The 22,853-nt window shown below is 41.7% G+C and overlaps 3 protein-coding genes across 3 annotated transcripts; 1 reads left to right on the top strand and 2 right to left on the bottom strand.

Moving 5' to 3' along the window:
- Window positions 1-6,822: 6,822 nt before the first annotated feature.
- Window positions 6,823-7,559, bottom strand: BT62DRAFT_996906 (uncharacterized protein; the record flags this gene model as incomplete). Its single annotated transcript, XM_043190616.1, has 2 exons — window positions 7,161-7,559; window positions 6,823-6,944 (listed from the first exon to the last, which is right to left on the bottom strand). Exons 1-2 carry the CDS (start codon window positions 7,459-7,461, stop codon window positions 6,823-6,825), a joined length of 423 nt encoding a protein of 140 aa, XP_043035498.1. The 5' UTR covers window positions 7,462-7,559.
- Window positions 7,291-8,203, bottom strand: BT62DRAFT_936651 (uncharacterized protein; the record flags this gene model as incomplete). The annotated part of the gene is made up of 2 exons (XM_043187166.1): window positions 7,291-7,935; window positions 8,092-8,203. A coding segment is annotated over one exon (228 nt), but the record flags the coding sequence as incomplete, so codon positions are not given.
- An 87-nt stretch (window positions 8,204-8,290) lies between these two features.
- BT62DRAFT_936653 (uncharacterized protein) lies at window positions 8,291-11,935 on the top strand. Its single transcript, XM_043187167.1, has 17 exons — window positions 8,291-8,731; window positions 8,782-8,936; window positions 8,992-9,145; window positions 9,203-9,364; window positions 9,424-9,594; window positions 9,647-9,687; window positions 9,733-9,809; window positions 9,858-9,928; window positions 9,980-9,994; window positions 10,052-10,093; window positions 10,156-10,568; window positions 10,623-10,792; window positions 10,844-11,203; window positions 11,254-11,325; window positions 11,384-11,524; window positions 11,582-11,599; window positions 11,656-11,935. The coding sequence occupies exons 1-17, from the start codon at window positions 8,555-8,557 to the stop codon at window positions 11,793-11,795; spliced, it is 2,379 nt and encodes a 792-aa protein (XP_043035500.1). The 5' UTR covers window positions 8,291-8,554; the 3' UTR covers window positions 11,796-11,935.
- Window positions 11,936-22,853: the final 10,918 nt, after the last annotated feature.

Raw genomic sequence — 22,853 nt, forward strand, 5'->3', positions numbered from 1 at the left:
CTCACATTCTGGTCAACAACAAGACAGCATCACTGGTACCCCTCATGGCTGGTATTCAAACAAATGGTGATCGACAAGTTCACCAATCCTATAGTCCAGGAGGTGCACAAGCAGAAGATGAAGGAGTACAAGATGGGCAACAAACCAGCCACTGAGTACTTCAACAAGCTGAAATGACTCAGCAAACTCACCAGAGTCTGAGATGACATTGCAAACACTAGCCAAATGGTCAAGTACATGAAGATGGGAGCACTGTCCTCCTATCTAAAGATAATCTCAGACATTGGGCATAGTATTCTGAAGAGATATGATGAGTGGAAGGCTCAGATCATTACCATGTACAGAGAAAGGCAATGACAGAAGGTGGAACAAACCACTCTGACTGAGGGACATGGTCAGAGTGGACAGAAGAATCAAGGACAGGGCATGAACTCCATCCCCAGCATGACCATATCCATCAAGCCCAGTGGCTTGACCCTAACTTCCTCATATAGCAAGAAGAAAACTGGTATGGGCATGACATTCACCAGAATGGGTAAGCCAATGGATGTGGATTAGCTCAAGAAGGAGGGTAAGTGTTTCAATTGTGGCCAGAAGGGCCACATGGCACAGAACTGCCTGTAGAAGAAGAACAAGCATACCCAGGAAGATCTTCAAGTGCTAATCACCAAATTACAGAAGAAAGAAGAAGATCTCAGGCTGGAGATGAAGATTGAGGAGATAAAAGGCCAGGCTGAGCAGTGAGCAATTCTGCTGACTTAGCCAGAACAAAGAGTGGTGTGTCACAAGCAGATGTTAAATGGACTGATTCTATCTCTGTAGTACCATCTATATCTAAATTATGCATGCATTTGAATATACCTGACATCACCACTCCAAAACAAGAATTGCCTAAGGAATAGACTCAACTGCCTATGGGCTGAACAGGGGCAGAGAGTCCCACTAGTTGGCTCAAGCCATTTGACACTGAGTGGACTTGGTGAGCTATCAAGGATGCAAAGGATGAAGCTGCAGCAAAAGTGATACTCAAAAACTGGATTCACAAAATCTGAGTCAAAGAGGTGATCAGCAAGATGACAGAAGGAATAAAGAAGGTGGAGCAATGCTGAGCCCTGGAATGGCTCAATGAATTCCAAGGATTCTGGAAGTTCATCTGATGGTCCAAAACCCTGGGCTGGAACCTTCTGGCCAAAGCCCAAATCGAGATGCTCATATCTTGAAGCACCTATGTGGTCACTGCACTAATCAACAGTGAGTGCACTGGCAGCTCAATTAATCATGCTTTTGTCACCAAGCACAATCTCCCAACTCAGGCCACTGCAGCCCCAATATCAGTCTACAACTCAGATAGCACCAAGAACCAAGCTGGTTCAATTACCAAATTGGTTGAGCTTAGGCTCATGATAGGTGATCATTCTAAAAGAATTGACTTGGCTGTAACAGACCTAGGAACCAAGGAAATCTTTCTTGGCCATGATTGGTTGATCTGTCACAATCTGCTTATCAATTAGAAGACTGGCTGCATCACCTTTGCAAGGTGTCATTGCCAGAAAATCCCATTCAAATTGCCCAATGAAGACCCTGAAGACCAGTGGGATGAGAAAATAGAAGATGGCGAGACCATCCTCACTATAGACCTGCAGAAGGCCATACACATTTGAGCCATACATTACACCAATGACTTGGCAGCAAAGACCAATGCAGAAAAGAAGAGCAAAATGTTTGAAGAGATGGTACCAGAATGGGCCCAGAACTACAAAGACTTATTCAATAAAGAAAGCTTCAATGAGTTACCAGACCCAAAGCTGTAGGATCATGCTATTGAGCTGATCCCAAATGCCAATGCTAATCTGGACTGCAAGATGTATCCACTTAGTAACAATGAGCAAGAAGAGCTCAATCAGTTCCTGGAAGAGAACCTCTCCAGTGGACAAATTCAGCTATCAAAGTCTCTGATAGCCTCACCCTTCTTCTTCATCAAGAAGAAGGATGGCAAACTTCAACTGGTACAAGATTATCAGAAGCTTAATGAAATAACAATCAAGAATTGTTATCTGCTTCCTCTGATCTCTGAGTTAATGGACAAGCTCCATGGCACCTGGTACTACACTAAGCTGGATGTCTGATGGGGCTACAACAATGTATGAATAAAGAAAGAGGATGAGTGGAAGGCCACCTTCTGCATGAATTGAAGACTATTTGAGCTGATGGTCATGTTCTTTGGCCTCACCAACTTGCCAGCCACCTTCCAATGGATGATGAATGATATCTTCAAGGATCTTATCACCACAGAAAAGGTCACTATCTACTTGGACAACATTCTCATCATGTCCAAGACTAAAGAAGAACACCAATAGCTAGTATGACAAGTACTAGCCCTCATGAGGAAACATTGACTATTTGTCAAAGCCAAGAAATGTGAATTTGAGGTACTTGAAACCAAGTACCTCAGAGTCATTATCAGTGAAGAAAGCATCAGGATAGACCCCATCAAAGTAGCTGGAGTAACAGAATGGCCAGAGCTAACAAAGAAGAAGGAATTACAATCCTTTCTTGGCTTCACCAACTTCTACTGGTGGTTCATTCAGGACTATAGCAAGATGATCTGATCAATGACTCAACTGACCAGCAATGCACCATGGACCTGGAGCCCATCACAACAGTCAGCATTCTAAGATCTGAAACAATGATTGGTGGAGGATGTAGTACTTGCAATCCTAACACAAGATGGGAAGTTCTGTGTCAAAGCTGACTCAAGTGAAGGCACCATAGATGCTGTCCTCTCTCAAAAACAGGATGGCCAATGGCATCCAGTTGTGTTCTTATCCAAGACACTGACCATCATGGAATGCAACTATGAGATATATGATAAAGAGCTGCTTGCCATAATGCTCACCCTTGCCAAGTGGTGACATTACCTAATCAGATTAGTCCAGACCTTTGAAATCTAGACTGACCACTAGAACCTTTGATACTTCTGGATGCCCCAAAAGCTAAACTGCTGACAAGCCCAGTGGGTGACAGAATTATCCAAGTACAACTATATGCTGCATCACAAAGCCAGTGCATCCAACAAGAAAGCAGATTTGCTCAGCAGGAGAGCAGACCATGATCAAGAAGGAGACAACAACAAGAGGGTCATGATTCTGAAACCAGAGCACTTCTTTGTGATGATCATGCTGATAGGAGAAGAGATCCATGAGTGCATCAAGAGCACCATGTGAGACACCTGCAAATAGGACCAGCAGGTTGTCCCATCACTCAATCATGAATGAGGAATGAAGGAGGAGGAGAGGATGATCTGTCATGATGGACAGATCTATATTCCCAGGGACTAAGCTCTTCATAGCAAGATCATTGCCATGTGCCATGACCATGTGGCTGCTGGACACTCAGAGATCACCAAGACCAAGAAACTGGTCTTACAAGAATACTGATAGCCTAAGATAGGCCATGATATAGAATGGTACATCAAAGCATGTGAGACTTGCCAGCATAGCAAGTCTTTAACATAACTATGGGCCATCCCACTCCATCCAAATGAGGTCCCATCATCACCATGAACCCATATTTTGGTGGACATGATCACTGGATTACTGGACTGCAATAGCTATGATGCCATCATCATCATAGTCAATCAATTTTCTAAAGTGATCATTCTGATCACTTGCTCAATAGAACTAACCTCAGAAGGATGGGCAAAGATCCTATGCAACAAGGTATATGCCAAATACAGCATGCTTCAAGTGATCATCTCTGACAGAGGCCCACAGTTTGTCTCCAAGTTTTTGGATGATTTATACTGGCTCCTCAATATCAAGCACAATGCATCAACTGCCTATCACCCCCAGACAGATGGTCAGATAGAATGGGTGAATAAGAGGTGGAGAAATACCTCTGCCTCTTTATCAATTACCACCAAGATGACTGGATGGAATGGTTGGCACTTGCCATCTTCCAACACAACAATCACATCCACTCAGCCACAGGCAAGATCCCATTTTACATTAACTACAGTCAACACTCTCACATTGCCCAAACCAAATGTGCACACACCTCCACATCCACCTCCACAGATTTCACCACAACCATGATGAAAATTCATACTGAAACCAAGGCAGCCCTTGAAAAGGCCACAGCAACAATAAAGAAACAGTACAACAAACACTGCTGCTCTGCCTATGAATATTCAGTCAATGATAAAGTTTGGCTGGATACAATGAACCTCCACCTCCCATGCCCAAAACACAAACTTGCTGACAAGCACACAGGCCCATTCTCCATACTTGCAAAAGTCAGCAACTCTGCCTATAAATTGCAACTTTCCATTGCCTGGAAAGTCTATAATGTCTTTAATGAGACATTGTTAATGCTCTACATTGCACCAGCATTCCTGAACCAGAAATGGCCACTTCCACCACCACCTGACTTAATCAATGACAAAGAACATTATGAAATTGACCAAGTATTGGACCATAAATTATGAAAAATCAAGGCTAAAGGCAGCAGAATAACAACAATGGTCGACTACCTAGTCAGTTGGAAGTGCTACAGACCAGAGTCAAATCAATGGGTTAATGAATGGCATATGGATGCAGAGGATGCAATATATAAATATGACCAGAGGCATTGACCAATTTAATGGTCAATGTCTTTATGAATCTTATGAGAAGAAGGGCAGGTTATCTGCTCATGGATGCCATGACTTATTCCTAATTTAAGCCATCAGGACAATGGTCTTAAGGAGGGGGTAATGTTATGATTTTTCCTGATTTTTATCTTTTATTCAAGGGATTGACTCCTATCTTTGATTAGTCAGAGCACTTAGCCAGTGCTTAGGACCATGGGACAGACTTAGTCATCACAACAATGCCCAGTCAGTCATTGTCCTTCAACACAATGGTAACTGCTTGACAACAGACAATACCCTTTTGTAGATAGCTTAATGACACTGGACAAAATGCTCTATAATGCCAGGACACACAATTAGATAGTTATATCTTTAGACAGATGATGACTAGTATATAAGTAGCATAGCTCTCACTGTAGTATCCCCAGCTTCAAGCTAAAGTTTATTCTTCACTATCTTATCTCAAGCCAGTCATGAGGCCTTGCAACACATAGACAAACAGACACATATAGTGGACTCTGATGTGACTGCCCAAATGCAAAGCAGCATCAGTTTATCATGTGTTTCAGTCATGAGTTATTTGGGCTCAACAGAATGGTGGTTATTCATGTATCCAAATAATAGGGTAATAATAGGGTAATATTCTGATAGTGTTTAGAGTAGAGGGCAAATAAGAAGCAACTCTTTACAGTAGAAACCATGAAGTGTACAGAGAAAGTGGCAAGTTACTGTGGGACCAAGCATATACAGCAATTGATGTATTGCCATAGCATGGTAATTGCATGGTAATGTGAAATATGCATGTATTCAGTAGGGCTGAGAGTGTAGTCCAATAGAATAGAAACTGTAAGTACCACTTCATAAGGCTGTAACATGGAATCTTAGTAAGTTTCCAAGAAACCATAGGGGATCATTGCTTCTAATAGTGAAAGCAAGTGATCTCTGTTGCTGCACTTCAAGAGAAACCATGCAGTTTTAGTTACTAGTGAGCAGATTGAGGGATGCTGTTTAACTGCAGATTTGCAAGAAGTAGTCCATGTGCTGAGGAGTATTCATGGGTTTAGCTATTGTAATGAGTCTTAGCACTATAACAGCCTTAGTAAACATGGTTTTCTGTTGCCATGCATCAGAAACTAAGTGTTAGCAGTGAAATCATGCAGAATCTACATCATATAATGGACTGATCAGAGGGCCTGTCAGCTTCCTGATGTGTAATGATGCAGCTACTACCCTGATAGGATAATTTTGATCATTGTTACCTTGCCATGATGGAATGTGGTCATTATGGGTGTGTATGAGAGGGATAACATGTAGAAGTGACTGAGAGGGTATTTCCATGACAGAAAAGTAGTATATTCATGCTTGCAATCATTAGTTTGCTGAAAGTCCACTTATGGGATGGCAATAATAGTGGCATACTGAATCTGTGAATTCTGAGTGTATAGAGCCTAGAGGCTCATCAGCAGTGACTACTTTTATTGCATTATAATCCCTCCATGAACTAAGAGTATTTTGTGTGTGTGTTGGTGTGGGTGTGATCAGTGGATAGCACTCTGATGTATTTGTTTTCACCTTGTGTGCATACAGGATCTCTTCATCAGAAAGGATGAAGACAATACTGAGGGCAAAGAAGATGTGAGATCTGATACAGTGATGAAGATAGGCAGTTCTAAGAGTTGTGAATCAGAGTCTGGCTCCAGTGAGATGGATGGTGTCATGAGAGAATACAAGGGAATGTCTGAGAGAAAAGGTGAAGTGTGGCTAGAAAGAAAGAGAAAGTCCACTGTTGACAAGATTTAAGGGCTATGTCCTTCAGAGAAGTGGTATTCCAAAGGTGTCAGCATGAAAGAGGCTTCATTCTTTACAGAATCAGAGTTGGAGAGGTAGTTGTATGGATAGTCCTGAGAAAAAGCAACTGAAGGTTGGGTTGGACTCTATCTCATATGGATCCCCAAACAACAAAGAAAAACAAAGTGACCTGGTCACCACAATACTATTCAGGTTGAGTCTACAACTCAAAGCTCTTAGCCAAACACAACTCATCCTATTTGCTTGGTAGTGTCCTGGGAGGGGAAGAAACCTGCCTTCCCTCTATACAAGACCTGGTATTTATTCTTTCTGGCTACTTATATCTGACTAATATAATGGACTACTGACTAATATACTTGCTGATCCAACCAAGTAGGCTAAACTCATCTCCTGGCAGGTATGAGCTCATATGCAGCTGCCTGGTCAATCAATTGGACTAGGCCCTGGTCCTTGCCAACATGCCAGTCATTTGGGTCTCCATTCCCAGACCTGGGAACCTCACATACTGAACAGAGAGGTTCATTAGTACTTCAGTCTCTGCTAGATACTGATATGTCACACTTGATGGAATTGTGCCCTCACCAGGTAATTGCTTGCTTATTATATCTTACTATGGTGGGTACAAGGTAGCTAACAAGGTAGAAAAACAATAAATATATTCACTTTTCTACCTGGTACAGCTGCCTGGTGTATCACCAATCTATGGCATCAATCTTTGTACCACAGTTTTGCATGCTTATTTTTCCCAGTGATAACTGGCATCTGGTGGTGCGAGCAAGTATGGAGTTAACAAGGTCGACATATGTTGATCCTTCTCCTAGCTGACCAGACTTGAGAGCGCGAACAACATCCTGTGTGAAAATCCCATTGAACCCATCCTTCCTGCGTTTCTCCTTTACAAACTCGTACTCCCTACACGCTGCCATCATAACATGAGAATCCATATCTGGGAGCCAGTCCTCCGACAATACGGACTTATAACCAGGGAAGCACTTCAAACTTTTGTCCGTGGCGACGAGCATGTCCTCGAGCGAAGCGAGCGGGGGGACAGTGCGAACTCCTGGCCCGGGTAAGTTCCGGATTCTGCCACCGAGTAACGGCAGTCTAGGATCAAGGTGATTCGATTTCCTTTGATGCGACAAATTTAGAAAAGAATTGCATTGATCTCGCGGTCGCTGAAATCAGGAATAACGGTGCCGTTGGTGTCTCGAGTGTTACGGTCCATTGGACAGAGGGCCTCTATGGATCCACTCCCTGCAACAGAGACTTGCCCATCATCAGAGTCCGAGTCGCAATTATGGAAGTACTCTGAACAGGAATAGTGCGACCCGTGGCCAGAGTAATAAATTATGATGTTATCACCGTAATGGATCTATGTGTTGGTCATGGCACTGAGAAGGGTCCGAATAATGTTGGTACGGGAAGGAATAGAGGGACCTCCTGGGTAGGTATATGCTTGGGTACTGATAAGGCGCTGAATCCCTCCTTTTGGCACGAACAACGCATCCGACACGCAACTGCGCAGTGGGGAGGACGTTTACGCATCAATGCCAATGGCGATAGCCCAAAATCTGGAGGCACCAACGCCACACGGCGCCTACAATGTCATTTGTTGATAAGTATCCAAAAAGACAGCTAAAAATATAATCTTACCGTGACATCTGTCATCAAAGGTGGCTCGCGTTTCACTCGAAAGCGAAGCGCACGCTGATTGGCCGCGAGGTCCCATAAAATAACGTGTTGCGGTCTTTTGCGAGTCGCATTTGGAGAGTACCGGCAGAGTGAGTCGGACCGGCGAGCTGTAGAGGATCATTGCAAAAACGCGTGTTCCCTGCTTCTGTTTTCCACTACTGAAAGAGTATTAATGAAGATTGAGCTTTTAGGCTCTCAATTTCCGCCTGGTGGTTTATTAATTACCAGGACTACTCGCCGTAAACACTATCTACTTAACCTTTTCCTTCTTGAAAACCAAGAACTTGAAAGGACTTCTGTGCTCTGGTGCGGTGTACACAGCAACAACGATACTGGAGCCGCGTGGTGTCTTTGTGCCCTTTCAGTGCAGTGCCGGCATGTTCGACTTTTCGGCGCTTAACGATTTCTTGTCCACTTGTAGCCATGAAGAAACCAACCTCGAAAACAACCACGACACCCTCCGGGAACTCGAACGATGCAATAACAGCTTCCCTCGAGCTCGCAAAGGTTTTTGTTGATGTCGGTGCAATGGTGCCACTGGTTGGCGGGTTCTTCAGGGGCCTTGGTGGAGTTGCTGTAGGTTTCCTAACGACCTTGGAAGTTAGTTGTGTTTCCGTGGCCTTTCTGCACCACTAACAGTATCTCGGCAGCTATATCAAAAGAACAAGGAGGACGTGGAGGATCTCGCCAAGGATATCATCGATATCTTGATAATTGTCCGCGACGCCTGTATCAAGATATCTGCCGTACCTGAGGGTGTCACATATATCGAAGATCTTCGAAAAGCTTGCTTAGAGTTCCAGGAGTAGTTATCCTTCCGGCCTTGAGCGAATATCCAGTTCTAATATATATTGGTGCAGGTTTCTATCGAATCTCACAACTCAGGTGCTCGACATCGACCGAAGTCGAAGGGGCCCTTGGAAGGGTATAAGACAGTTTATAACTTCACGGAACGTCAAAGAGGAAATCGATGGTCATCGCCAAGCCATGGAAACCGCCAAGTCGAACCTAATGGTTTGCTTTCGCGGTTCAATAAGTTCACTCCGATATTCTGATGGAATACTCTCATAGCTGTCTCTGACATTGAAATCTAATGCATCGATTTCCCAAATAAACCATGGAATCTCCTCTCTTCAAACTTCGCAAACTGACCTTATGACCGTTACACATGATATCCAGCGTGACGTATCTCACATAAGAGCAAATACAAGAAATCTGCTGGTCAACAACAAGGTTCATTTCATCATATCCTTTGTCCTTCCAGCCCCTACGGCCGATTGATGATCCCTTAGTTCCACAGTCTACGTTACGGCGATATTCAGCTTCGGGAAATATGGACCAAAAATAATTTCAGGGAGCTGTACACTAGAAGGAAGGGTGAGGTCGTCACGTTCGTGGCGGATGTCTCCACATCGAACAGAGTCATGGTCGTGAAGGAGTATTCTGGAGATCTGGGACTCGTGGTAAGTCCATGACTGCTCGAATCTCCTGTCGATGAAACTCACACAAACCAAGGAATGGAAGAAGCAGTTGGACATTCATAGCGTGGCTAAAAGGTAGGTGGCTTGCTTCTTCCTCCTACTGAAATTGACTGGTAAAAGACATCCAAACTTGCGCCAACTATACGGTGTTGTTCAGTCCGGATCTACGCCTTGTTTGGTATTCCACGGAAATGCCGGTATGGATTTTGAGTGGTCTCACATTGACGTGGCTCATTGGGCTCTAGACGAAATGACATTTACCGAGTTTCCAAAGCTCTTTGACAAGCGTCTCGAGCCTCTCGCATATTGTCTACTGGTATGATTCATACAAAAGTCAGCTGCCGTCGTCAAACTGAACCGTCCACAGGCTTATAGATTCCATGTACGTCTCGATACTTCAGCTATAAACCAGATACCCGTTTGACCAGCAACCCTGCAGAGAGCCCTTATATTCTCACTAACGCATCTTCAAGTACTCTTTGTGAGCAGCGGCCTTTATCTCAGTTCATTCCATAGTCAGCACTGAATGTATCAACATTACAGGACTTCGAAAGCGTGCGCTGTACCACAGATGGGCGTCTCTTATTCGATGAACAAGTCGATGACTTACGAATCAAGCGTCACATAAACAGCCTCGCTGACAAGTTCCGTCCGCTTTCACCAGAGATACAGGGGTCGCTCGATTCCTTTGTACGACGCCTGCAGGCGCCTTTGATTGTAAAGGAGCATCTCTTGTCTTACTACGACGTGATTTTCATGGGGGGGTCACTTGATCAGATTGTTTGTTTCCCCCTTGATCTTGACACCCTATTCGGGAAGATCGTTGTAAGCGATACCCTGTCAGGTCGTCATTTCATGGTAGATTACCCTGAGGATGAACCTTTGTCCGTTGGAATCTCGATGTCCCAATATCCGGAAACTTCGAATGTTCTCGAACTACCGAATGGCCTGTGGCGGTACGTTCGATTACATCGCTGATGGTGAATCTGCTGAAACGAATCGGGTTACAGATATACATTGTCGGGAAATATCAGAACTATCAACTTGTTTTGCCTCTTAAAACTGACAACTCCAGCAAAACGCGAACTTTGCTTCCACTGGTTCTCACAGGGCCCACGAATTTTGGCTCAGATCGACATGGGTTCCGACGATCCCCTCCCGCAGCTGATCGTTTCTCAAAGTATGTAGCCGTAGTCCCCAAAGCAACGGAGGTCCTCTAAATCTTCTTTAGTTACGACACGGTATTTTCAAATTCGTGTAGAAGCAGACCCGAAGGTCAATCGGCCGCCCACGAGCGATCTGTACTTATTCATTGGCGCGCCTTTTCCTACCGACAATCATCAGGTGTATGTTCCGGATGTTTACCTTTCAAGCGATCCGCATGGTGCCAAACACGGAGAAGAACACGCATCGGATAATGTTTATACGTATTCCGTGGAAAATATCGCCCAGGACGTGCTGCTACACGGCCCTGTCAGCCTTGACTGCAGCACCCTCCTCCACGAGACCTGTGGTTTTCATCCTATGAGCCTCGACATTGCGAAATACTTGGAACAATCGGAGTTGAGCATATATCTGATCCAAGACGAAGGTAATGTCGACGCCGTTGCGTTTAATAACTTATGCTGACACCTCCTTTAGCAATGAAGAAGGAGATACATAAGAGTCTTGCCGGATGTTCTTCAAGCGTTGTGACCGCAAACTTTGTGCCAAGTGAGTAGTGCCCACAGCACGCCTCCCTGGATTGTATTAGGCTAATTTCACTATCAAGGGGAACAACTCAAAAGATACACTGACATGCTCAAGGACCTTGAATCAAAGTACAATCATGATGCTTCACCGGGGGGTGATCTATCACAATCAGAACTTCGTATCTACGAGGTCGAATCAGATGGAGTTATTACCCCCGAAGGTGAGCGGGAGCGTCAGATTTATATGCTACATAAAACTGACAAGACTACACATGCAGATACGTCAGAATCTTCTGGTAAGTACTACTTGTGGATTGATTATCGCTTGATGTTCTGACACTTGCTGTCGCAGCAATCCGTTCGCCGATCTCCCGAATATTTCTTGGAATTTTTATTCTCGGTAGTATGATCGCAGTTCTCGTTGACTCGATGCTTATCCGAGTCACCGTACTTATTGGATTCTATCTTTATGCTCGTGGATATCGTTTCTAACATGTACTTAGTATTGTATCAGAATGCGGACTTCCTTGCAAGACGATCTTCTCACTACATGATTTACGTCCCTTGAATAACTGCACAAGCAGTTATCTGAGGGGAAAAGAGTAGGACAATAAAATGGCGAGTGTGCTGGCTTCGAGACTGATGAGGGAAATCTTCGCTGTTGTACACGATACAGTTTTTCATGTAAATGACGGACGGCATAGTATGACATCAACATTCTCTATGCCATATGCAATTCACGTACACAAATGCCTCAGGACTGGCCCGCTTATGATTTCTCTGTTTGCATGTTAATTAGTATCCTTTCTGTAACTCCCCCACATACAAAACATATCAATAGCCGCATGATAATTTGCTGTTCAATGGGACCATGACTAATTGAGATCTGCCGGCCTGTCCATATTAATTATGTATCTTGGGTTTGTATCCCACCTTGCACTTGCCAACTCGGCATGCCTCTTGTGATTAGAGACAAAGGATTAGCTGTTAGCATGAGATGGCCAATAGTCAGCTTACTCTGAAGAATCAGTAAGCAATGGTGAGATAGATGCAAGATAATCATCCACTATACCTGAAATTGTGCCTAGAAGCACACAAAGTCCAGGAGCATCTGTGTCACTGGTTGTACTACAGATGATCCCCACCAATATCATTATATGAGAAAGGCATGAGCCACTTACTGAATGTTTATCCTCTGATCCCCATGTTGACCAAATGTGGTGACAGCCAGCCTTGCAAAGCAGTCAATGAAGTATTCATGACCAGCCTAGGCATCACCAATACCTGGCACTTCATTAAATTCCTACAGTCATTTGTGGTACTCATAGAGCATTGACATTGACATACCCTCTATATGTTCACATGTGAAATTTTGCAAATTAGAATGATAGATTGATTGTATCCATGCCTACTATGCATGCAATAGAAGATATGAGTAGCACATGATAAAACAAGACTTAATATGATACCTGACTTGAGTGATGATTCATAGAGTGCATGGCCTAGTAGTAGGATGATACCAGAGGGATTATACTGTACATGAGGTCTCAGCATTTGGCACTAAATGTGCTGCTACAAGTACAGAGGGACACACTAAACATAAAAAGAACATGATCAAACTATGATCAGGACTTCACATAGGACTTTGGTTTTTACACTATGGCTATGAATCTGTTTTTAGCAGGAATATACATCAACTGACCAGTATACAGATGTCTGTCAGCAAAAGGTAGCCATGCAAATTAGGAAGTATGGTAGTAAACTATTTGAATACAACATTATGAGAGTTGAGTACAAGTTTCTAACCTCCACTATTGAGGTGTAAAGGCACAAAGGCCTTGTGCTCCAGCTTCTGGGTTTAGTTTGTAACTTCAGGTGAGAGAATGGACCAATTATTGATATCATTAAGAGTGATTTGAGTATCATGTGAGGCATCAAAAGCTCCTGCAGGACTCTAGTTCAAGTTAATAGATGGTTTTGAATTGCACTCTAGCCTGAGAATAAGAGAGCAGTGTCTGAAGGGCACTCTTTTAAGTTTTTGAGGTATTTGTGAGGCAATATAGATGGTAGAGGTTCAAATCTTTTAGCTTGATTAGTGCTCACTTTTTGATTATTTCTGCTGATCAGTAGAGGTTTGAACCTTTTGAGTCTGTGGATGGGCTTTTATTGTGTTTTTGTGTCTCTTGTGAATGTGTTCATAAAGGATTTCTGCTTAGAGTGTGAAGCTTTAAGTCATGTATTGTGTGTGTTAAGGTTTTTGAGTTTAGTCTAAGCAGTGCTTGGAGCTTTTTATGAGCTTTGTGAGAGTGTTTTGAAGTATTGAGTGGTGATACAGTACTCTTACCTTGAGGCCTAATGACATTCATTGCCCCTCTTGTCAAACAAAAGCTTTGAAACTTAGAGAGATCTTAGATATATGTGTGTATGCTATTGCTATTTGCATGCAGTGGATCATTGAAGATACAGTTGTATTGGCCATTACTACTCTTATCACAGTATAATCCCCCAACAAAATAAGATTGTTGTACATGTATATAGATGTAGATGTGATCAGTGAATAGTTCTCTGCTGTAACAGTTTCTAGCTTGGGCAACTACCTCCTCATCAGTGAATGTATATTCCTGCTGTGTGGAAATTCATAGCTGTAGTGTAAAAAATGATGGCACTGGCTGGATGTGTCTCAGATTTGTCTGCAGCATATTTTGCATGGCTGTCATGATTTTAGCCTTTCAATCATGCCCAGCCAAGCCTTAGTCTGACACAGCCATAGAACCAGAGATATACCAAAGCTTGGTTTGAAATCATGAAGACTTTTCTATAAAGTATTTGTTATGATTTTTCCTATTTCCTTTCTTGAATAACCCTTATTTCTACTTAGTCAGAGCACCTAAGTCAGCACTTAGCACTGTGGGATCTGTTTAGTCACTATGATAGACAGAGTCAGCCATTGTCCTTTGACACTCAGCAACACTCTTGACAGTGGACAATGATCTTTTGTGGACAGTAACAATGCTCCAGGACAAGGAGCACAGTAGCCTAGAAACACACAATTAGTAGGATTATTTTTACTTCACTAATGAACAGTATATAAGTAGCATAGCTCTCACTGTAGATACCCAGCTTTGAGCTAAAGTTTATTCTTACCACTTCATCTTGAGCTGACTATCTATAGGCCTTGAAGCATTTGGTCAACAGATACACACAAGTGAACTCTGATGTGACTGTATGAACTCAATACAGCATCAGTTTATCATGTGTTCTGATCACATGTGACTTGGGTTTAACAGTATTTAAGTCCATAGTATACAGTGAAATACTCTAGTCTTAAGCTAAGGTCAATATACTGATAATCTTATGATTTTCTGTTTATCTTATCAAGGTCTTATCTTATCAAGTACCTATCTAATCATAGGCACTTACTTCTTATCTATCCAGCTAGACCAGTAACCATGACTATACCAGATGACTTGTGATATTGTACTATAGCTTGCAACCAATAACTTGACAATAGATAGTATTTAATTATTTCATGCATATACCATATGCTCTTTAGTTTCAGACCACAGACAGATATAATAAGTAGGACTATATTTATCATGCTCAGAAACATATATAAGTAGCATAGCTCTTGCTGTAGTAGACTCAGCTTCAAGCTAAAGTTTATTCTATATCATTCACTCTCAAGCCACTTGTAAAAGCCTTGAACCTCACACTGAGTCAGACACCAGAAGTGGACTCTGGAATGATTGTATGAACACAATACAATGCCAGTTTATTATAAGACTGCACTCATGTGACACTTTCATCTAATAATATTTTATCCACTGTATAATCTGATTGAGATTTTGGAAATGCTCTCATACAAAGCAGTGGATCTCTGCATTATCTGGTATGGTCTTATATCCACCATCTGCAGTCTCATAGTGGGTAATAGGTCTCTTCACATCTGTATCATCAATGAATGGAATAGTGACATCTGGTATTTCATCCTGTAGCATGTAGATTATGTCTCTCTGCAGTGCCTGCATTGAGTTTGTCTATCCCATTAGAAGCATGGTCAATTGAAAAGTCTCCAGAGGTGTTTGAAAGGTCATCAAGTCTCTGCTACTGATTAAAAGCAGTCATTGATCAAAGGTAATGAACAGATCAAACACTCCATAATATGTGCATCTGCTGAAGGTTTCCATCAGCTGTTCAATGAGCAGGAACACCTTTGAATTGTGGATGATAACAGCATTGAGAGACTGGAGGTCATAAACAATCCATAGTGATCACCTATCTTTCTTGAATACTATGAACCACTTAGAGTGATATAAAGAACTGGAAGGCTCATATATTTCTGAAGCAATCTTGTCTTTGACTATGTCTATGACTTCATGATATAGACCTGAAGGAATAGAAATATTTTTGTGAACTCAAGAGATATGTTCTATGGCAGGAATGGTCACCAGAGGGAAGAAATCTTCTCTGAATTTCTCTTTTTGCAACTCATCCTATATGAATCTGGCTTCCTGCAACATTATGAAATGGTGCATAAGCTTCCACCCTTCTGGCCATAAGAATTTCCCAGAGTGATTTTTATTTATAATGTCATGATTTTCTTTGATATAATACTCTGTCTGAGTAAAGTCTGGTGGGTGGCCAGAAAGAACTGGTATGTCCACCAGCAGATCCCCTGTGATCTCTCAGATTATTCAAAACTGTTCTGGCAATGTCATGGGTATGAGCTTAACACAGTGGTTGACCTTCTTATACTTCTTTTTCTTGAGCTTGGATCTTGAGATCTTGAATATGCTGTTGGGTGTGAAGTGAGAAGTGTCAGCCCACATGCTGTCCTCTCTGAACAAATCCATGAATAAGAGATCATAGGGCTGAGAGGCATGCTTTAGTGTTGAAACTTGAGGGGTAAACACAGACAGTGGCCTGTCAAAGCATCTGTTCACAGATTGATATGCTATACCATGGCTTTATGGGCATCAAATGTTGGTTTTCCTGGCTCTAGATCCACCATAGCATCAAGAGAGCTGAGCAGTAAGCATCCCACTTTTGAAATGCAGAAAACTATTCTCTCACTGCTGCTTAAGCAATGGAACACTTACACAATCTGCCCAGGGGCCTGCTGTGTGATTGATAACCCACAAACAGTAACAGATGACTGTCCACTGTCTGCCTCTTTGTATCTAGTGCACAACATTTGACACTACATCTGCATTCAGGAGTGGATGCTTATCAACTGGAGTGTGTACATGGATGGATGTTTTATCTGGCCAGGAATGGATTGACTATTGGCTATGGATAATCTTATAAAGCTATTCAAGAAGGCACCAGATGTAAAAGATGTAGCTGATTCAATTATGGAAAGCAGACCTGCAGGGCAAACTGGTGGTATCATGCTGTTATAGGTCAGATGGGACCTAAAGAGGTGGTCAAGATCCTCATAGGAGCCACAGCAGATAGGGCAACAGATCTCTGGAGCCTCAGTATTTAAGAGATAACCTTGTAGATAGAAAGGAACAAAATTTTTATAATGCAAAGCAAAGGAATAAGATTCCACTAATCTCCAACAAGCAGAACCCACAAGCATACCTAGAAGTCTTTAAGCCTGACATTGCACAGAAGACAGCTTAGAGCCATTCTCAAATCTCTCTCATCCTCTTTGCATCCCATTTGCATCCTGTCTATCTACCCTCAAAGTGGATGCTGGATCTTATTCTACCAAAAAGCCTTTGTTTCTGGCAGATTCTATCAGATCCACTCTGAACAGCTGGATTTCCCCCTTGTGATTATAAAAGAATTTGGAAGAGCAGACACATCTTTCTTGTACCAGAGAGTTTGCTAGCCTTACAACATTTATTAACTTGGACTGGAGTCTCATGAGAGCTTTTAATGCCTCTCTGTACTTGTATTAGTGCATTTAGTGCCAAGTGCTATGATCTGAAGCACAGTATAATCCCTCTGGTATCATTCTGCTACTAGGCCATGCACTCTACCAATCATCACTCAAGTCAGATACCATATTAAGTCTCATTTTATTGTGCACTAGTCATATCTTTTATTGCATGCATAGTAGACATGAATGCAATCAATATATCATTATAATTCACAAATTTAGATGTGTGAACAAGTACAGGGCATGTCATCAGTCAATGTATATTCCTGCTACAGACTGACTTATAGCTGTAGTGTAAAAAACTATGGCACTCAGTGAATGTGTCTCAAATTTATCAGCAAGATAGTTTGCAAGGCTAACTTTTGCTGACAAGCATCTGCAGCAGGACTGCTGGTATTGCTCTGCTATTAAGTCTTGCACTCCACCAATTGTCTCTTAAGCCAGGTATAATGCAGAGTCCTGTTTCATCATATACCAGCTGTAATAGCCTTTGCACACATAGTAGACTCAAATACACTTAATGTATCCTCATATTTCATAAAATTGCATGCATGAACACATTGAGGGTTTGTCAATGAGATGGGCCCCATCTTGTATCTGATCATATAGCTATGGTTGCTTTCATACCTAACAATCTGGTGCCAAGGAAGAATGAAATAATGGCTAGGTTTATTGACATCAAGGATCTGTAGGGCTTGGAGCTTCAAGAATGTATGCAATAGGTGTGGTTTTTCATCTGCATCAATGAAGGCAACATTATCAAGGGAAAGAAATGAAAATCTTTCCAATGATAGCAATGGTAATCATAGCTGTGCAAGTTCAATGAATATTTCTCAACAGATGGATAGATGGAGCTTTTGGATATCATGAGATATGGTGAATAAAATTCTGGTGAGTTGTGCCAGAAATATAGGGAAATCATTGATATTTATGAGTGATAGAGATGAATAATGGGTGATTTCATGAATGATGGCACTGTTCACTCAGGCACCACATATATGACAGACACCTTCTATTGTCTAAGATGATGTTGATAGATAACCACAGCTTAGGATAAGATATTGTCACCATTCTCCACTGCTTGGAAACACATTCTATGGACTACATAGGGTTATCACTGGAATGAAGGAATATCTGAAGTGAAATATTCACTGGAAGGCTTCATACAGAGCTGAGAACATGTTTTCTGTGATCTGTGGCAGCCAAAAGTCATTCTTTCTCTCTAACTAAGACACAAAATCTCTTCTTGACAGAAGCCAGCATCTTTGTTAGCACTTTCTGCAGCTTTGCTTCCTCAGCCATCGGATTCTGAACCTGCTGCATATGTGATAATACTGCCAATTTCAGTTTGTCTGCTTCAGATGGTGATGGTGCATCATTGCAGTGAGTCAACCAATCCAGATATTGAGAGGAGATAGTTTCTGTAGAGAAGTGATAGGACAGCAGCTGATGATTGGAGCAGAAGCAGCCAGACCAAGGCTTCCAGCTCTGTTGATTTGACTGTGACATTGTCAAAGATTTGAAGTCTGTCACCACCAACTGCATGGCTTATGAGACTTGAAGTGTAGAGGGAGAGAAAGTACTCTTACCACAGAGCAATTTATCAGAGTAGATAAATCTTGGCTGTGGGCAGTTGTGGGAGCAGTTTGAAGGTTGAATGGCCTCTTTTATCAAGCAGTAGTTGTATAATAGTGGCAAGTTGTCTTGGAATTTGGTGAAAATTCTAATCAACATCCACATAGACAGTGAACTTTCTGCTATGTTTTCACTATTATCTTTGTTTTAGAACTAGTTTTCCATGTTTTTGTGGGAATTGCAGTTGACTATCTCACAATGCATGATGTTGAAATACATAATTCTGACTTTGCATACAGATTAGGCTGAAATGCAGTCAGGGAGCAGAGAAATGGACTAGAAATGCATATTGCATAATGCATATAGTTTTAGTTAAGAATATGCATTGTCAGATCCAAAATTATAGTAAGCTGATATGACATTGTATATATATTAGAACAATAAAGAACATAATTTGTTTGTATAGACTATGACAAACACAAAAAGAATTATTATAAAGCAGTGCAGCCTATATCTCTATAAACATGCCTCCTGAACCAACATGAAAACCACATGCTAAACCTGGAAATCCATACAAGTGCACAAAACAGAAGGAGAAAGTCCTAATATACACATCATCAGCTCAGCCTCCAAAGAAGATCTCCCACCCACACCTCACAACACAAGACTGGCTCATAGTATTCAAACATATTGATAACCATCCTTCTCATTGATATGCTGACATTGTGGCCTATTTCACAAACTAAAAGGAGGATGCACTGCTCTTTATCCAACCAACCCTTTCATGGAAACTGGCATCTTATACAAAAATTGAACAGCATGCAAATGAGAACTCTAATGCACTATCATCCAAAAAGTCTTGGATTGTCACCTGACCTGATGTGGAGCAAGCTGTTGTATCCTGGTATCAGAACATGCAGCTCTGAAGTAAGACTGTGACTGGTGCAATCCTGATAGAGAAGTGAAATCAGATTGAAAATCTGATGGATATTCCAGAGGATTAGTATTTGAAGGGAGAGGGATGGTTGAGGTCATTCTGCAAGACATAGAAGATTCAGGAGGTTCAGTAGCATGGAGAAGCAGGCTCAGTGGATATAGTGGCAGTGAAAAAAGAACATGTGTGTCTTCACAGCATTATGGTGAAACATGCGATGCAGGACAGATGAAATATTAATGAATCTGGTCTTGTGATCTTTGCCATCCCAGATTGTATCTTAGCATCTAGTCCTATGAGTGGACAGAAACAGGACAAGTTCCACATCATCATGTGTTTTGCTGTGAATGCAGATGGGAGTGAGCAGATGCCAGTTGTTTTTATTGGAAAGTCAAAGCAACCACAGTGTTTCAAAAAAAAGAGTCCAACAGCAATGGGATTCTATTATTGGAATAATAAGAAGGCCTGGATGATGAGCAAAATATTTACAGAGTGGATGAAGATGTTTGATTTAAAGATGAAGAGGGAGATGTGACAGGTTCTGCTGACCTTGGACAACTTTTGAGGGCATTCCATCACTTATACACCCTATAACACAAAGCTGGAGTTCTTCAAGCCCAACATGACTCCATATATCCAGCTGCTAGATGCTGGTATTATCTGCTGCTTCAAGGCACATTATTAGAATGCCATGTATATCTATGCACTTGATCTTGATAATTTTGGAGAGTCTGAGATCTTCAAGCTTGATCTCCTTGAAACTATGACTATTGCTCATGATGCTTGGGCAAATGTTAGCAGTGAAATGATAGCAAACTGTTGGAAACACTGGTATAATGCCTGACAATGCACCCAAGTCACAGTCCACCATACCACCCAATGATTTCCAAGACATCTTACACACTCCTCAAGTCTGCATGGAACTTTATTCATGACTTTGCCTCAACAGACAAATACATGCTTTCAGGGTTCAAACAGGCATTGCAGGATCTGCTTAGAAACCAATATGCTGATGCTGACTGGTGTCCTGCTCTTACAGCTGTTATGAATGCAGAGAATGATGTTGGTAAAGCACTGGAGGCAGTCAATCAGTTGGCTTCTTCATCACAGTCAAAAATGAACACACCTCCAACCCAAATTTCCTGCATTCAACAGCTCCAGACAGCAGATATAATGTTGAATGACCACCTTGTCAAATTAAAACAACAAAATTGCATGTTTCATCCCATTCCAACTATTGAAAAAATGGTTAACTCTATTGCAGAAGAGTATATTAAAGATCTTGAGGTGATGCCAACAGATGAGGAGATTGTTGCTGCTGTCAAGCATGATATTGCAGTAGAAAATAGGGAAATAACTGTCATTGATGATGAGGAGGAAGAGAAGGAAGAGAGGGGTGAGGAAGAACAGGCCTTGATAACAACAAGAGAAGGATTTGAGCTTATTTGAAAGCTGGAGGCATTTTGTATTTCACAAGGTGACCAGAGTGAATTAGTACCACAGCTGAGAAAGTTGAGAGGAGCATTATTCAAGGATATGCATGGAAAGCTGACTGAAAAGCCACTGACAGCATTTTGGAGCAATGATGATATTGTTATATATATCAAATGTCATATCATGTACTATTTTGGTTCTGCATAAATCTATAAATGCATATGGTTTTAGTGTCTCCTGACTGTATGCATTGCAAGATAGTCAACTGTGTATATCTTACAAGTTTGAAATATCCTCAGCTCCTTCACCAGATCTAATGATCTGTGCTTAGCTTGTTATTTGAAATGATATGCATGATGAGTTGATTGACATATTTGTGTCACAGTCAGATATCAAGGTAACATACTTTCAAATTCCATTTCAAATTCACATCTCACAGTGATTGTTTCATAATTTGCAGTCACTTGAGGAGCTGATTTTCAGACTCAAGAGAGGTTGGTCTATACTTAGAGCTGAGAACTGAGGTACATATGTGTCTTGAGAGTGACAAAACTCTGCAGCAGATTGCTGTGGATGCAGCATCATTCAAAAGACTAGCAAAGAATTCAGAAAAATTATAACCATATATCCAGGGCAGTAAACATAAGGATAGGAGATGGCATGTCAGAGAGAGGTCAAAGGTGAGCATCATGTCAAAAAAAATTGTGGTGATATTTTGATCCAGCTTTTGATTATTTGCTCAGTCTCTCATTCTCATTTCAATCCTTCAGTACCTCAGGCTTTTTGCCATCAAGCCTTGTATTTTTCTTTGTATATAATTGTTGTCACACTGGATGGCCCAGAGCAAAGACTTATATATCAGACACCAACTTCCTATGTGTTGACATTGTTGAAAACAATATCAGATGGTGAGTCTCACTCTTTGCAATGACTACTCATTGCTATGGGTTACATTCTCATGGTGGGTCTTTCATCATCACTTATAGTTTGGTGAACCTCTGCATGCACAAGGAATCCTGCCAATTCATCTTTTGTTCTTCAGACAGTTATATCACCATGTGTATTATTTTGCTGATCTTTCTCTATCATGCTAATATTCTTCATCCCATACAGATGTTCAATGTCACATATTGGCCACTTAAATCTATGACATTCATACTATCTGATTTCTTAGCCTCTAGTGCCATGTACCCCAAACTTTCCACTGGCAGTCTAAATTATCCTCTATCTGATATTGCAGCCTCAATTATTTTCATATCATCATTGGAAACATGGAGCTCAGTTCATCTGTTGCATATTTTCTGTTGAGTGAATACCTGGTTACCACCTCCAACCTCAGTTTCCATCTCCTTGAATGTAATTCTCACAAGACATCTCAGTGGATATCATTTTTATTCTGGAACAAAGTAGCTGGACATTACAGGCTAATTAATACTCATACATCTTCATTGACATTCTTATGCTCAGACACCCTTGATTCTGTCATCCAGTGCAGGTTTCTGATGGAAGCATAAGACAGGCAGAAATGGAAGGGGCAGTGATGAGAGCTATGGGCAATGATTGCTAATGTAGATGTTAAGCATGTTGGGCAACCTCTATCCCTGCTGCTTATTGGAGGTCATTCTGCAGGGTCTGCCTTTAGTCTCTTACTTGTTGTCAACCAGAAGTAGAGCCTGACTGTGAGACCTGAGACAGAGATATTGCAACTATTTGCATA

The sequence above is a fragment of the Guyanagaster necrorhizus genome (assembly GCF_019112545.1).
Source record: "Guyanagaster necrorhizus MCA 3950 unplaced genomic scaffold BT62scaffold_33, whole genome shotgun sequence".
NCBI classification, from domain to species: Eukaryota; Fungi; Basidiomycota; class Agaricomycetes; order Agaricales; family Physalacriaceae; genus Guyanagaster; species Guyanagaster necrorhizus.